Consider the following 17,383-nt stretch of genomic DNA (forward strand, 5'->3'; position numbering starts at 1 on the left):
CTCACTCTAACTCACAGGTTTCATTGTCGGTTTTGCCAATTGCAAAATATGAGTTCAAGGATCTGAGAACCCATAAGAGCTAGAGCAACCAAATTTGGTATCCACACTCCTGTGATATCGGACCTTGACCGTTTCATGTCCAAATTTCTTCACACCCCCTTCCGCCCCCGCAAAGGACGAAAATCTGAGGCAACCACAAATCTCAGAGACTATTAAGGCTAGAGTAACCAAATTTGGTACACACACTCCTTTAAGATGTCACTATAAAACGTATATCTCAGAATTTCGCCCCACCCCCATCCGCCCCCACAAAGGACGAAAATCTGTTGCATCCACAATATTGCAGATTTGAGAAAACTAAAAACGCAGAATCATAGATAATGACCATATCTATTAGATTGCTGAATCTGGATCAGATCAGATCATTTTTATAGCCAAAAGGAACAAATCAATTTGCAGTGGCTACGCAGCGCCCGACGTCACGCTCAGACTGATTTTCTGTCTCTCTCGCACGCACTCTTTGTCGTGTCGTTTAATATTAGCGGCGTCTGCCGGAGGAGGGCCATACTGACTTAGTATCGGGTATAATCGTAGAGTTGCGGTGTCCGCAGCAACTCACAACGTTCCTCCTCGTTTGATTTGCTCTCTACACCAAGCACACGTAGTTGATAAGCTCTTCATCCTTTTCAATAAGCGAAAATATCTGCCACACACTGGTTGTGGCGTTTTCTGGTTTTATTAATTTAAAACTCGGGCTCGTAAACATAACTCGAACCTTTCGCTATACCTTCGAATCTGTATCACAGTATATACCATCCCCCACAAAAAATCGTATTAAACCGAAAACTATTTTGGTTCATTTTTATGCACTCCTAAACAAAAAGCTAAAAAATTTCCAAAACGGCACAACCGTTTTTTGTCACGATGTGTTTTAAAGCATAATCAGCGTAACAACCATATGAAAACATGAATATTTTGTGAAAAATTTTGTTTTAAAAATTAGTTGTTTGGCGTTTAATTATTCTTAGGTATTTGCACAGGAATACCATTGCGTCGACACGAATAAAATATCCTCTTTATTCTCTTTGTACAATTATGGAAAAATAATAGAAACGTCAGATTTTTCTTCGTATTTTTCAACATTTTCTTCAGTGAATATTTTTTTAAGGTACATAGTTTTTATTGCACGTGTATACAACGTATCAAAATATGTAGAACAAAACAAAGAAAATTGCAAGGGTTTGGACCACCAACCACTACCATTTCGACCGTCACGACAGCTATCACGTCAACCACAACATCAGCCTCTTATTGTCGTCCAAGAAACGTCGTGGATCTGAGCTTTTAATCTATTCACACAAAAAGGTAAAACTTCGCCAAAACTTCCGCACGGCACCCTTAGGGGACCTCCGTATTTACGCAAAGGACGTTGACACCCATAGAATGATAATTAGGATCCTAAATTCACTGCGGGTGCAGTACACCCATTTCTGACTGTCCGAGGACAGAAACTTCGGGGTGGCGGCAAAAAATCTTGCAGCATCTACATTTGAGAAGTTGGGACATCGAGTGGTCAACTTGCACACCCAAAGTCCAGGAAGAACCCTTTCATCAGTGCTGATGGAGTCAAGCAGGAACCACCCAACCAAAACGTCTGGTTTATTGACCTCGCCGAGACCCCTAACAACAAGGAAGCTCTTAAGATCGCTAGAATCGGCAGACAACGGTTGCAAATGGAGCTGTCCCACAAAAACAACAGCGTGAGGCAGTGCTTCCGTTGCTTTGAATTTACTCACACGAAAAACTATTGTCTAAAGCGACCAGTGTGTGGCAGATGCGCCGAGGACCACTGGAGAGGTAGCCCCGAATGCAACGCCATGACCGAGGACGACCTCTCATGCTCAAACTGCAGTGAAAAGCATGCAGCATATGATAGATCCTGCAAGATCTACGTCATGATGCTTGAAAATCACCAATCCGCCGTGAAAGTCTCTACGCAAACACCAAGATGCCAAAAAGGTGAGAAATGTCCCATCAATGGCAGTACAGCGCGGGATATCCTTCGCGGATGCTTTCCGCCGTAACGAAAAAGAAAAAAACTACACGCTCTACGGATACGAGTTTTACAGATTCGACCACCCATCCAACAAGGCCAGAGGAGGAGCAGCTGTACTTGTTCAGAAGGATATTTCCCACTACCAACATCACGCTGTGCAATTGGGGCCAATTCAGATGCTCATTGCTGCTCCCCACCTACTACCCACCTTTTCGAAAATCCATGCTTTCCTGCCTAGACTTCTTCATATATTGATCTATCCTCAGCAATCTAGAGCTGGAGAAACATCGATGGTTGCGAACATCGATGTTTTCGATGTTTTGAGAGCAAATGAAATTAACCCATTAACGGCCGATGGGTGTTTAAAAGCCCATTATAGATACATATAAATTGGCAAGAATGTCACTAAGAGGGCCTTATTAGGTTAAATTTATGTATATAAAAAGTCCATACATTGTTTAGTTTTCGAAATATTTATTTGTTTTATGATATGTAGGTATAGGTAACTAAAAAAGAAAAGTATAGACAAGGTTTGTTACATATACAAATGTTTATATCACTTATAACTACTAAACAAATTTTCAATCGTTATAGAAATCAAAGTCGAGATCAAAACTTAAATTGTTACAATGGTGGCTAACAAATACAAGTTTTTACAAAGGCTTCTTTTGAGGGCTTATATATCACTTATATCAAATTTTCAATCGTTATAAAAATCAAAGTCGAGATCAAACTTTCAATGGTTACAATGGTGGCCAACAAATACAAGTTTTTACAAAAGTTTCGTTAGTCTGATTTTAGAGCCAACATTTAGAACATAAACTTTTCCAAAACCCTTGGGTTTAAACAGCAGCGTCTGTCCGACACGGTCTGCCCAGCTTTGCTAAATGTTCTCTCCGACGCAGTGTATGTGGCCGGAACGCATAAGAATTTTTTAGCCACCTCTTGTAGGGCGGTCATTTCATCATCTGTGGTCATCTAAATAAAAAAACAATATTATTATTACTTGTGTATATATTAAGCATATATTATTATATTATTGTTACTTATTAAAAATCTATTGATACCTTCCAGCAGATTAGAGGATCCTCTTTCTCTGAAAGATAGCATTTTTCCAGGTATTGTCTTAAGAAAATTATTGCATCAGACCTGCTTGTCTCGGGTTTAGTTGCTATTTTCGTTTACAGAAATGAAAAGTTTAATTTTGTCGAATCTATAGGAGAATGCGGTGTTGTTGGCTTTTTATAGATGGAGATGTTTATAGATGTTACGGCAGAAACCGCAGTGGCAGCTCTAAACATCACTGCGCCTAACAGCTCTAAATATCACTGCGCCTAACAGCACAGACGTTAACAGCACAAACATTAACAGCGCCGAGCAAAGGGTTAATCAGGGCGAACGGCAGCTATAGGCCAGGAAGAGGAAGAACGAAAAGAAAGGCAGCGGAAAAAGTTTACTGAAGCGGTACAAGTTTTTTAGCTCTAGCTCCCATAGTTTAACACCCCGCCCCGATATTGTAAATGAAACACCTGAATAAAACCAACTTGAAGAACAAACCACGGGAGGCCTATTGAACGCGGGAGGCTTATCAAACGTACGGCCCCAGATTTGGAGGCGTTGCCCGGCGCGGCAATATTCTAAAAAACTTTTCCTGCTCAACGGAGAGCAAGTCGAATAATCACGACCGACAGAAAGAAGATCGGCGTGCGACGCAGTCAGCTGCGTCACGAGGGATTCGACTTTGCAGGTGAGATATCCTCATACAGTTGGGCAGAAAGGCTAATCTCTTACATTCGAGCGACACGAGGTTCGTGTATAACCACAAACCAGGACTGTACAAAAAAAGACACCGGAGTAAAATGGACGGCGTCAAAGGTCAGCAGTCGGAATCTGGCGGTGAGACCCCATGTGGATTAGGAGAAATATATGTGCCGGAAAAGATGCTTGGTGCGTGTTCTGAGACTGAGGGAGGTGCAAGGGAAACTCATCGCGTTAGGGATACATATATAGATGTGATCTCGGCGGCAACAACGGCCACACCTAACGTGTCCACCACAGCCCCGACGAGCCATCAAGCACCAGAGCATACCAACCAAGGAGGAGGGGTGGATCAAGCCTTTTCACCAAGAACGAGCCTTTTAGATAACTGGGAAACGTTCGCTCAACAGAGAGCGGATGCATTAGGAAGGCCGACGTACGCGGCCTTCGAGGGAACGCGCTCCATCCCGACGCATTCCAGACTGCCTGGAGGAAGCAGGAGGCCTCATGAGCTCCACGGTAACCAACGGAGGCTGGGACAGAGCAGTTCCCAACTGGACCGGAGTCCACATGCCAGGACCCACGGAAGCAACGCGGATTGGAATGCCTACTGGGCTGAATCCGAACGAGACAATGCCAGTCGGCGCTATGTGGCATCCAATGGCCGCACCGGCGCCGGGTACCAACCTGCATGGGCAAAACCCCTTTATATACGCCCCGACTGCACAGTATTACCCAAGTACGAGTCGAAATATTCGGACCCGTACGCGTACGGGAGTAATCAAGCGGTCGCGCCAGCGGGGGCGGAAAGATGCTTGACAGCATCCCAGATAGCCACAAGACAAGTCATCAACAAGGATCTACCATGCTTTTCTGGAAACCCCGAGGAATGGCCCATGTTCATAGTAAACTTCGAGCAATCTACATAACGCTTCGGACTCAGCGATCAAGAGAATCTCATGAGGCTGCAAAAGTGCCTGAAAGGTGCCGCTTTGGAAGCAGTACGAGGAAAATTAATGATGCCCGCAACAGTTCGACTAGCCATCGAGACTCTTCGAATGCTATATGGCCGACCAGAGGCCATATATCACACCCTACAGACGAAGACTAAGAATGGAGCCGCCCGTGAAATCGAGCAGCATCGAAAGCCTAGTGCGCCTGGCGCTGTCGGTGCAAAACTATCGCGCTACTGTTGACGCGATAGGACTGTCCGCCTATCTGAACGACCCAATGTTACTTCGTGACCTTGTGTAGAAACTCCCATTCGACTTAAAACTGGATTGGGCCAGACAAAGCGCTGGACTTCCGAGGGTAAATATCGCTGTTTTCGACGATTGGCTATTCCGAGTCGCATCGTGCGCAAGCACCGTGATGCCAGTAGCATCCGAGAAAGAAGTCTGCACGAAGGAGAAGAACCCAAGAGTCCGGCTTATGGTGCACAATGATAGCAGCGCACAACCGCCCTGCCGTAGGTGCAATGGGGCCCACAAATTAGAGGACTGCACTGTGGGCCAGCGACCCCATTTTTCGACGTTAATTCGAAAAAATGCATGTCAATGAAACTTAATTTTAATTTTACATTTAATTAGTATATACATTAATTAAAAAAAATCAAAAATCTTTTTTGTTTTAATGCATCTTTGGCCTTTTTGCAATGTTTTAAAGTCAGCTGTTTGATAACCTGCAATCGATAGTAAAAAACGCTGGAAACTGTTTGTTTACTTTGAGAGCTTACCAAATTGAAACTAAGTTCAAAAACTGAAATCAAATTAATGGAAAAGAAAGGCCAGGGTATGTATAGTTTTTATATTAAACACATTTGTGCTCATGTTTTTGAATATGTTTTTGTTTTTATTAATTTGTGTCGTCCAAAGGTAGAGAATACTTAACCAATGTGCCCGTCTCTTATGGTCAATAACTAATTTTGTGCGCAATTGTGCGAGAAAGTAATTATGTAATATTGTAGTGCAAACTGTGTATAAAATAATCCTAAAACTCGTTTTTGCGCCATTTTGCGCCGGTGTGCGTATTTTAATTTATTTGTAGGTGAGGTGGAGTTCACTTATGAAAAGCTGCTCAGTATTTACATTGAGAATAATCGAAGCGCCGCAGCACTTTCGAGTTGGATTTTCGAAGAACTGAAGGCATACAAAATAAGCACGGAGAAAAAGTATTTGGCAAAATGCGGGAGAAGCATTTAAGAAAAAGCATAACTCATCGCTTTTGTCCAAGATGGTTATCAAAGTTGAAAGAACGTCGTCATCGAATTCCATGACTTCAACATCAAGATCAGTTGGACGCCCACCAATTGAATATGTAAATGCTGGACCCCGTTGAAAGACACATTTCTTACTCCGAGAAACCCCAATACGGTAAAGAAAAATCTTTTTACCGTAAAAATGAGTCGGTAACACTAACGGCGGATGAGGCTTTAGCATATCTGCTTGAAAATTCATTAACTAAAAGCCAATATAACAACTTTCGCAATCTCAGCAATAGCAAATCGTGTGATCTTCTTCCAGCTTACAACAAAGTAAGAGAAAATATTTTTTATAACAATAATGCTTCCCTAGAAACTGATACTTATTCTGGTATGTGTGAAAGTGACGAATCGGATTACGATAATGAAAATTCATTTTCAATAGAAATGGATGTGGGAGAAGATTAATTATAAATTCGTTGTACTTTGAAAAACTTCAACATTCATCCCCCTCTAAGTATTAAGTTTAAGTGTAAAAATTTTAATTTTTAAGAATTTTAATAACATATTCTATTATAATGGACTACGTGTTAAAAATCAATATTAGCGAATCTTTTCTTTTATGGGCGTTTGGTGTGGGCGTGGTCGGATCGGTCTAAAATTAAGATATATATATATACACGTCGATAATATTTTGTGTACAAAATTTGAAGTCTCTAGCTTTATTATTTTAATTTACGTCAAAAAATGGGATCGCTGGCCCTTTGTGGACTGTAAGCAGTTCCTGGCGCTAGAAGGGCCAGGTAGATGGAACTTCGTCAGAGAAAATAAGCTATGCTGGAAGTGCCTTGGCAAACACTTTATAAGGCACTGTAAGTCAACAAGAGTATGTTCCGTCGACGGCTGCTCGAGAAAGCACCACTTTCTCCTCCACAACAGTAACCAGCAAAGCTCTAGGGTAGAGAATAGGCCGAAGGAAAGCACTACGGTACTGCACACGATGCAGAACGAAGCTGCGTTGTTTAGATATGTCCCCTTAACATTGTATGGACCGAACGGCCAAATGCAAGTGTTCGCACTGATAGACGAAGGATGCGCCTGTACCCTAATCGAGACGGAGATAACGGAAAAACTAGGTATCGATGGCCCCTCGGACGAGCTATGCCTACGCTGGACTGGAGACATCACGCAGAGAGAATCTCAATCCAAATGGATAAGCCTAGCGATCTCTCCAAGGGACAATGTGGCTCGCAGATTCACGCTTCAAAACGTGAGAACAGTAAAAAAAAACTGGATCTGCCGAAGCAGACGCTGGACGACTGGACTCAATCCCATTCGCACCTGGAAAAGCTACCGATAGTCAGCTACAAGGACGTGAGAGCGTCATTGATCATCGGATTGGACAACGTGAAACTTGGAGTGCCACTGACTGTCAAAGAACGCGAGAATTCCGAACTTATCGCCGCCAAGTCAAGGTTGGGGTGGTCTGTTTATGGCCGCAGAAAGGGCGACGGGCCAGCGAGTCCGCGGGTAATGCACGTATGCGAATGTAATAAACACCCACAGCTGGACATTCTTGTAAAAGAGAGTTTCTCATTAGACGCGGTTGGCATAAACATGGCGAAGAGCACACTCAGGTCCAAAGAGGACGAAAGAGCAAAAACAATACTGGAAAATTGCACGAGGTTTAGCAGCGAAATGAAGAGATGGGAGACAGGACTCCTCTGGCGGTACGACAACGTGGAACTTCCTTCTTCCAGAGAGATGGCAATGCGACGACTTCGGTGCCTAGAATCTCGTATGACACGCGATAAAGTGCTACGAGAGTTCGTAAACGAACAGATGAAGAGGTACGAAGACATCGGCTACGTCCGAAAACTCAAAAAAGATGAAATGTTCGAAGGCAAACGTTCCTGGTATCTGCCCGTATTCGTGACTAAGAACCCGAACAAAGCCAAATTATGACTCGTGTGGGATGCAGCAGCCAAAGTGGAAGGCATCGCTCTAAATTCAATGCTACTAAAGGGCCCCGACCAATTGCGATCGCTGGTAGGAGTAATATCGCGCTTTCGAGAGAAGTCTATTGGCATCTGCGGAGATATTAGAGAAATGTTTCACCAGGTTAGGATACGTTCGGAGGATCAAAGCTCACAGCAGTTTCTCTGGAGATATGGTCACACCAGTCGAGAACCGGATAGGTACGTAATGAGCGTAATGACCTTTGGTGCTTCTTGTTTCCCAGCAGCAACGACCTACGTGAGAGATAGGAACGCAGAAAGGTTCATCAAGGAACAAAGAGAGGAAGTAGAGGCCATATTTCGCAACACCTTTATAGATGACTGGCTCTAAAGCTGTGACTCAGAAGACGAAATGGTCCATCTAGCGCTGGCAGTGAGGAACATACACAAAGAAGTAGGCTTCGAGATGAGAGGATGGATATCTTACTCGAGCACCGTGATGAGAGCGCTCTCAGGAGATGGAGATCATCAAGAACGACCCATCGAGATGACGGACTCGACAAGACGAGAACGAGTGCTTGGTATGTGGTGGCATCCAAGGAATGATTACTTCACCTTCGTCAATAAGTTTCGGAATGACATATACGACGAAACGAAAACTGTGACGAAGCGGTCAATTCTACGTACAGTCATGACCATCTTCGATCCCTTAGGACTATTGGGGTTCTATATTATACAGGCAAAGATAATACTGCAGGACGTGTGGAGGTCGGGCGTAGGCAGGGATGAACAGGTCCAAGAAAGCGAACGGCTCTTCTACGACAAGGAAGAATCGTGAGTAAGAAAAGTTCGATCTACAAATTATCGCCGTACCTCGATGAAACAGGCGTACTGAGAATATGCGGCCGCATAGATAAGTCGATCGGCATAACGAGGAACCTGAAACGGCCAGTAATTCTACCCGGAGGACATAACGTCACTAATCTTTTCATTGATTATTTCCATCGGAAGTTTCAACATCAGATTACTGAGATCGTCGTCAACGAGATGGGAAGCTTACCACCAGAGAGGCTAGCAATCAACGAATTGCCATTCACAAACACAGGTATCGACTACTTCGGACCACTGGAGGTAAACGTAGGAAGACGACGCGAGAAACGATGGGCAGTACTATTCACGTGCCTCACCGTGCGAGCAGTACACATCGAGCTGGCAAACTCCCTGTCAACAGACGCCTTCATGCTAACATTGGAAATGTTCGTAGCCCGTCGAGGAGTACCCAAGAGAATTGTGTCGGACAACGGGACGAACTACCGAGGAGCCAGCCGCTTACTACGAGAAGAAATTGAAAGAATTCTACCGAACGAACTGGAAACCAAGTACCCGCAAATAGAATGGTCCTTCATACCCCCAGGAGCACCCCACATGGGAGGTGCGTGGGAAAGGATGATCAGATCGGTGAAATCCATACTAGCCGAAATATTAGAGGAGACACACGTACAAGAACCAGTGCTGAGAACAGCACTAGCAAGGATAGAAAATATGCTAAATTCCCGACCCCTGACTTACGTGCCGTTGGAGTGTCCGGAAGCCGACGTACTTACACCGAATCACTTTCTGAGAGCGGAGACCAGCTCGATGGCAGCAAAGAGCGACAGCAGCGCAATAGGAGCTATGCTTGATCGTGGACAGCTTTAGAAAACGATGGCTGAAGGAGTACCTACCGTGCCTGACGCCACGAACCAAATGGCATGGACCCCCAATCAACCCTCGGAGACGTCGTGGTTCTAGCGGACGAAACAAGCCCCAAGGTGCAGTGGAGGAAAGGCGTCATCATGGACCTTCGAGTAGCCAAGGACGGGATCGCCCGAAGCGCGGTGATCCGCACTGCATCTGGACTGCTAACTCGGCCAATAGCTAAACTGGCCAAGTTAGACGTGAGGACAACGAACCCACTAGTGGATCAAGGCGTAACCAGAAGTTTGGCAAACATCACCACAAGCGACGAAGTTTGCGAAGGGGGGAATGTTACGGCAGAAACCGCAGTGGCAGCTCTAAATATCACTGCGTCTAACAGCTCTAAATATCACTGCGCCTAACAGCACAGACGTTAACAGCACAAACATTAACAGCGCCGAGCAAAGGGTTAATCAGGGCGAACGGCAGCTATAGGCCAGGAAGAGGAAGAACGAAAAGAAGGCAGCGGAAAAAGTTATGAAGCGGTACAAGTTTTTTAGCTCTGGCAACTCTTGCAACAGTTCTGGTTTCGTAGCTCGAGAATCTGTCAGGTAGTCGTTTAATTAAAAATTCATGAGCCTCTCTCAAACAAAATGTGGGGTGTCTTGCAAAAACATCGATGTTTCAGAAAAAACATCGACCACCGGACGCTACAAGCGGCAACCTACACCTCGCTTTCTGGTAAGGAAGGCTGACGGCTCATAGGCAAGAACAGCAATGGACAGAGTGGAGGCTTTTGCGACGAACTTGGAAGAAAGAATAACACCATTCCGGACGACATCTAGTAGAAGAGCAATGATGGTCTCTGAGAGGCTGAATGAGACCCACCAGATGGAGGTCCCTGTGGCGCCAATCACTTTTCAAGAAATCTCGAAAGACATAAAGAAACTCAAGTCCAAGAAGGTCCTTGGCGACGATAGGATTGACAATGTTGTGGCAAAGGCGCTACCAAACAGCGATTCTGTATCTGTTGCTAATCTTTAACGCGTCGCTGAGATTAGCATACTTTCCCAAAGCCTAGAGATGTGCCAACATAATCATGTTGCCAAATCCAGAAAAGCCACCGGACCTCAACAGACCTCAACAACAATAGATCAATTAGTCTCATTTCAACTTTTGGCAAAATGATTGAGCGATGCATCCTACGAAGGGTAATGGAGTCGCCGCGGCACACCCAAAAAACTGCACAGGGTAGTGGAACACATACTAGACGGCTTCCAAAACAAGCAGTACGCTGTAGCTGCTTACCTGGATATTTCGCAGGCTTTCGACCGAGTTTGTCACGAGAGACGACTCGCTAAAATCAAAGAGATGCTCAAGCCTCAGTTGTATGAAGTTATCAAAAGCTTTCTGACGGAGAGGACGTTCCGTGTAGTCTAGGATGGTGTAACTTCTTTGACCAAGACCATCATGGTAGGAGCACCGCAAGGCAGCGTGCTTGGGCCGACACTGTACTGCTTATTTACCCACAACATGCCAAATCCCTCTACAGTCTGAAGGCAACCAGGGCAGACCCTCAAGGTGGCAACATTTCCTGACGACTCAGCAGTACTCTCGAGGGCTAGCTGTGATTATGATGCCACAGACAATCTACAGCAATACGTCAAGCTATTTGAAAACTGGGCCTGCCGATGGAACATCTCCATGAAGCCTGATAAGTGTTCAGCGGTGTCGCACACTTTAAGAATGGGCTCTAGCCCTAGTGTCTTCATGCTTGGGAAACTCGTGGAGCACCGTAGGAATCACACATACTTCGGAGTTACACTGAAGTGCATTCAGTTTAACTTTCGACAGTCAGGAGGAGCAAGTTGGTGGGTAAGGCCCAGAAAATGTTCTGGCTATTTAAACAAAGCAACAATCTCAGATTAAAAAACAAAGTTATGATATACAAAGCCATACTAGCACCTGCCTGGAAGTACGGCATTCAGGTATATGGGATTGCCGATAAAACTAACCTTGCGAGGATCATGACATTCCAGAGTAAATTTCTGCGTACGATCTCCGGAGCTGAGTAGTATATCCGTAACCGGGACATTCCCAAGGAGCTTAACGTACCACTTGTTGGTGATGTTATCAACAATCAAGAACCATATTTGTAAGCTCTGAAGCCACCCTAATATACTGGCGAGGCGTCTTGCGAGAACAAGATACCGTCGTAGGCTGGCCAGAATACACCCAGTCGACCTGCACAACAGGATGATCTAATAGGACCTCTACCTCTAGAAACCTGAACTGATAATTGAACCAAATAATTTCCCCCTCCAAATTCTTCAACCTTGATAACACGCATTTATTTTTATTGTTTTTTTAAATCATCATAATTTTTCCTGACTGTTGACTGTTGTATAAGTTGCTCCAAAAGTAATAGTAAACATCAAATTTTGTTATTATTATTATTTTATAAATAAAATACAACTCTAAATAAAAAAAGAAAGATCTCACGAAATGTTTAATAGGAATATTTTTGTTTATTTCCAGGTAACTTATTTGGATGCGATATATCAATGCACGAATAATCCATATTTATGCTTGGCTCCTTATGGTGGGCCTGTAGATCCTGCAATTGCTTTAGGTGGATTTTTAAGACCCGGAGAGCAACTTTCCGGAAACACAAAATACGAATTAGCAAATGCTTTAATTTTGACGTTTTTAGTAAAAAATCATCACAAACGAACAGATTTACAAAATGCGCTGCGGTGGGAGACTTTTTTTGTTGAGTTTATGAGTAATTATAAAAAAAACAACATAAGTGACTTCATGGATATAGCTTTTACAACTGAGAGGTCAATAGAAGACGAGTTAAATAGAGAATCCCGATCAGATGTTTTAACAATTTTAGTTTCATATTTAATTATGTTTATGTATATTGCAATATCGCTCGGCCATGTTAAAGAATTTAATAGAACTTTTATTGATAGTAAAATAACACTTGGTTTAGGTGGTGTTATTATAGTATTAGCTTCAGTAGTTTCTTCTGTTGGAATATTTGGATATGCGGGTATTCCTGCTACCCTAATTATTGTAGAAGTAATACCATTTTTAGTATTAGCTGTCGGAGTCGACAACATTTTTATTCTTGTTCAAACTCATCAAAGAGACCATCGAAAACTCAATGAGCTGCATGAACAGCAAATAGGACGAATTTTGGGTCGTGTTGGACCAAGTATGCTTCTAACTTCTCTAAGTGAAAGCTTTTGTTTTTTTCTTGGTGGCCTATCTGATATGCCTGCTGTAAAGGCTTTTGCTTTATATGCAGGTATCGCCTTAATAATTGATTTCCTATTACAAATTACTTGCTTTGTTAGTTTATTTACTTTGGATACTAAACGAAAAGAAGAAAATCGTTTAGACATATGTTGTTTTTTGAAAGGAAAAAAATCTGATATTATTAATAACAGCGAAGGGCTTCTGTACAAATTTTTTAAAAGTGTCTATGTTCCATTTCTAATGAAAAAGATTGTTAGAGTTCTTGTAATGATTATATTTTTTGCCTGGCTATGTGTTAGTATTGCCATTGCACCTAGGATTGATATTGGGCTAGATCAGGAACTGGCTATGCCTGAAGACAGCTTTGTTCTTCATTATTTTAAATCATTGAATAAGCATCTTAACATTGGTCCACCAGTGTATTTTGTCCTTAAAGGTAACTTAACATATGAAAAAAGTTTGGTTCAAAATTCAGTTTGTTCAGGTCGATTTTGCAATGATGATAGCGTTTTAACTCAAATTTATTTAGCGAGCAGACAGTCAAACGCAACATATATTGCTCGACCTGCATCTAGTTGGATTGATGATTATTTTGATTGGTCTTTATCATCTACGTGCTGCAAATATAGCCCACAAAATGGAGACTTCTGTCCTCATCAAGGTAAGTTATTTAACGACTTCATATACTATGTACACACATAGAATATATAGTAAAATTGAAATTCTACTTATTTCATATTGACTGTCAAATGCATACGATTATTAATCTGATTAAACGATCAGATCGTGGGTGTTCCGATAGATATTAATGAAAACGAAGCATCTATGAAAAGTTGTAGATATAAAGCTGAAAAACTGAGGGACTAGTTTGCGTAGAAACATGCGGACTGACGGGCACCGCTATATCGATTCTGCTGTTCAATAATATGTATACACGGGATTCTTCATGGGATCAGAGATACTGCGTTTTTAAAGCCGACCAAATCACCCGCATAGCAGAATTAAATATTCCATATATTGGTACTATAGGAAAAATGCATATCTGCCAAAATGCAGTTGTAACAATATTCTTCAATGATAACTTTAAGCTAAACGAGGGGGAACGTTAGCTGCTGCTGCGACCGCAACTCTACATTTATACCCGATACATAGTCAGTATGCCTATCCTCCAGTATGCCACCAGACGGCACTTATATTGAACGACACGACAAAGAGTGCGTGCGAGAGAAACAGAAAATCAGTCAGATCGTGTCGTCGGGCGCTGCGTAGCCACTGAAAACTGATTTCTTCCTTTTGGTTGTAATAATGGTACGATCGAACCCAGATTCGACAAGCTGGTATATATGGTCATTCTCTATGATTGTGCGTTTTTAATTTTCTCGTATCTTCTAAATTGTGAATGCCAAAAATTATCGTTCTTTGTGGGGCGGAAGGGGTGGGGCGAAATTTTGAAATAAACTTGTAACAGTGAGATCTAACAGGAGTGTGGGTACCAAATTTGGTTGCTCTAGCCTTAATAGTCTCTGAGTTCTCTGGATACCACAGATTTTCGTCCTTTGCGGGGGCAGAAGGTGGTGGGGCAACATTCTGAAATACACTTGAGCAGGTTCGATATCACAGGAGTGTGGATACCAAATTTGGTTACTCGAGCTCTTATAGTCTCTGAGATCTAGGCGCTCATTTTTTACAAATAGGCAAAGCCGACCATAAAAAGTGTGGATCAGGAGACAAAGCGAGAGAGAATGAATTTGGTATTCATTCGGGCTATAATAATGATACGGTCTGGTTCAGATTCTTCAGTCTAGAAGATATTGTCATTCTCGTATTTTTAAAATTGTGGATGCTACAGATTTTCGAACTTTGTGGGTGAGGAAGTGGGCGGGGCAAAGGTTTGAAATATACTTATAACAGTGACATATCACAGAATTCCGGATATAAAATGTCGTTGCTCTAGCTCTTGACGTCTTTGAGCACTAAGCGCTGATAGGGACGGTCAGACAGACAGGGCTCAATGGACTCGGCTATTGATGCTGATCAAGAAAATGCATACTTTATGGGGTCAGAAACGATTCCTTCTGGACGTTACACACATCCATTTACACCACAAAACTAATATACCCAAATACTCATTTTGAGTATCGGGTATAAAAAGGAGAAGTCAACCCCAGTCCAATTTTTTTTCTTGGACGTTGACATGCAATGACTGCATCTTTCAAGGGGCGATGCAGTTACTGCACCGTCAAGTGGTGTCGGTGTCCCAACTTGTGTGCAGTTATTTGTGCGAGTGGTCGCCTCCAAGCTCTACCTCTAGATCCGAATTAAATAATATTTGTTTCTGCCAACTGTTGGGGCCTCCTAAAAGCTCAATTTGATCCGAAATATCTCCTATGGTCCGCCTATATATACAGTGGCGAGCACGTATAGATACATGTAAAGGACAGTGTATCAAGCAGTTAACACTATCCCATCTAAATTAACATTTGAACTTAAGATACCATCGATAAGACCTAACCGATATAACCAGACTTAACCGATGTTTAAAAGACCTAGCCGATAAGGGGTTATCGATATGGGAGTCGGTTGTTGGAAGTAGAAGCAGAAAGTTGAACAAAAAGTCGGAAGAACAGAATCATTAATTGCACATCTTAAATCAAACACTTTGTACTCTTTTTCGATCAAAACAATATTAATAAACGATACTTTAATATTAATCTTACATTTGGGGGCTCGTCCGCGTCGAATAAAGAGCTCAGAGTGTGTGAAAAAGAAAAACAGAAGAAAGCAGAAGCTGATGCAAGAAGAGGATTGTTGAAAAGTTGTTAAAGTTGTTGTTTGTAGCTACAAAAAGTTGTAAAGTTGTTGTTGGTGGCTATAAACATTAAGTTGAACAATCAAAATTCTGTGAGCATAACAGTAGACACGGATTTTAATAAAAGATCAGTCGTTTAATTCGGTTGAAAAATTGTGAAATTCGTTGTCGCGTCGCAGCGTCGCCTTGTCCGTGCGCAGTACATACATAAGCAGAAAAAACACGCACAGACTCGTTGTGTGTGATACACACTTATAAACAGAAAAGACAAGCACTCGTCGGGTACACAGACACAAGTCGAAAAGAGCCGCAAAATGATGCAAACACCGCCGCCGTTGCACTGGAAAGAGAGAGAGAAGGAAGAAGCTGTACCAGGAACGTCGCGCCCGATTGCAAACGAGAGGGAAGATTTAGAAAATGCGGAAAAGAATACTGAGGACAAGATTGATCAAATGATAAAGTTGCTAAGTTTGAAAGTGCTTTGCGATGAGCAACGAGAAATGAAGATCGCTCCAGATAATTTTACAAAAGTTGTGAGCGATTGTGATGGAAAATCGGTTCCCATAGAAAAATGGTTTGAGATTTTCGAAAAAAATGACGACGCATATGAGCTTACTGAAAAGCAAAAGTATGTGCAGGCCAGAGGAAAAATGACCGGTGCAGCTAAGCTTTTCCTTGAAGCAGAATGCGTGTGCACCTATGAGGAACTCAAGAACGTATTATTGGATGAATTCACATGTAGCTATAACAGTGCAGACATTCATAAGCTGCTGCAAGAAAGAAAGAGGAAGAGTAGTGAGTCGATGCACGAGTACTTGCTGCAGATGAGAAAAATAGCAGCAGTCGGACATGTTAAAGACGCTGCTGTTATAAGCCATATTGTGAACGGTCTGGACATAAGAAAAGAGTATAAGTATGCCATGTATCGCTGTAAGACCTTCAGGGCCTTGAAAGAAGAGTTCGATATCTATGATCGTTTGAACATATTGGAGAAGAAGGGCAATAACGAACAGCATAAGACGAGTTTCAAGCAGCAAAGTGGGCAAAGCGGTAAAAAAGAATATTGCTATAACTGTGGATCAGGAGAACACAAACGCAAAGACTGCAAAGCCGAAACGAAGTGTTTTAACTGCAATCAGAATGGTCACATTTCGCGTAACTGTCCTTATGAAGCTGATAAAGTTGATAAAGTTCGCGTCATTTTGGATCGCAGTCGCATGAAAGAAATTCAAATAAACGGCATTGTAGTTGACTGTCTTGTGGATACAGGGTCAGATGTAACCATAATCAAAGAGAGTATGTTGAAGACCATGAAAAACGTTAAACTTTTGAAGTGCACAACTATGTTGCGCGGTCTGGGTCAGATATCAACAAAGCCTGTTGGATACTTTAATGCAGAAGTTACCGTGGATAACTTGCAGACCACACAGAAGTTTTTAGTAGTCCCCAGTAGCCAGATTGATTTCGACGCACTTTTGGGGCATGATTTCATTAAAAAGTTCCGTTTCGTCGCTGATATGCAAGGATACACGTTCTTGAAGCATGACGCAGATCCTGTGCCAACAGATGAGCATGCTCTTATATATAATGTAACTGAAGATTCATCCTTTGTAGCTCCACCGCAATATCGAAAAGACGTTGAACAGATGATAAGAAAC

The 17,383-nt window shown here is 42.6% G+C and overlaps 2 protein-coding genes across 9 annotated transcripts in view; both read left to right on the forward strand.

Annotated features, from left to right (window-relative positions):
- Nucleotides 1-17,383, forward strand: part of Npc1a (Niemann-Pick type C-1a) — a 205,208-nt gene that overhangs the window by 150,425 nt on the left and 37,400 nt on the right. For 3 of the 8 annotated variants that reach the window (XM_033380368.1, XM_033380367.1, XM_033380369.1), the window contains exon 10: nucleotides 12,188-13,577. The exons of 2 other annotated variants lie outside the window; for them this stretch is intronic. In XM_033380368.1, the coding sequence (XP_033236259.1) occupies nucleotides 12,188-13,577 (1,390 nt within the window). Of the gene's footprint in view, nucleotides 1-3,812; nucleotides 5,606-5,688; nucleotides 5,761-5,860; nucleotides 6,009-12,165; nucleotides 13,578-17,383 lie in introns of those variants that run through there. 3 more of the 8 variants (XR_004469334.1, XM_033380370.1, XM_033380371.1) reach the window with 3 other exon arrangements.
- Nucleotides 7,095-10,900, forward strand: LOC117184124 (uncharacterized). The gene is made up of 2 exons (XM_033380375.1): nucleotides 7,095-7,553; nucleotides 7,615-10,900. Exons 1-2 carry the CDS (start codon nucleotides 7,107-7,109, stop codon nucleotides 7,627-7,629), a joined length of 462 nt encoding a protein of 153 aa, XP_033236266.1. The 5' UTR covers nucleotides 7,095-7,106; the 3' UTR covers nucleotides 7,630-10,900.

The sequence above is a fragment of the Drosophila pseudoobscura genome, chromosome 4, assembly GCF_009870125.1.
Source record: "Drosophila pseudoobscura strain MV-25-SWS-2005 chromosome 4, UCI_Dpse_MV25, whole genome shotgun sequence".
NCBI lineage: Eukaryota > Metazoa > Arthropoda > Insecta > Diptera > Drosophilidae > Drosophila > Drosophila pseudoobscura.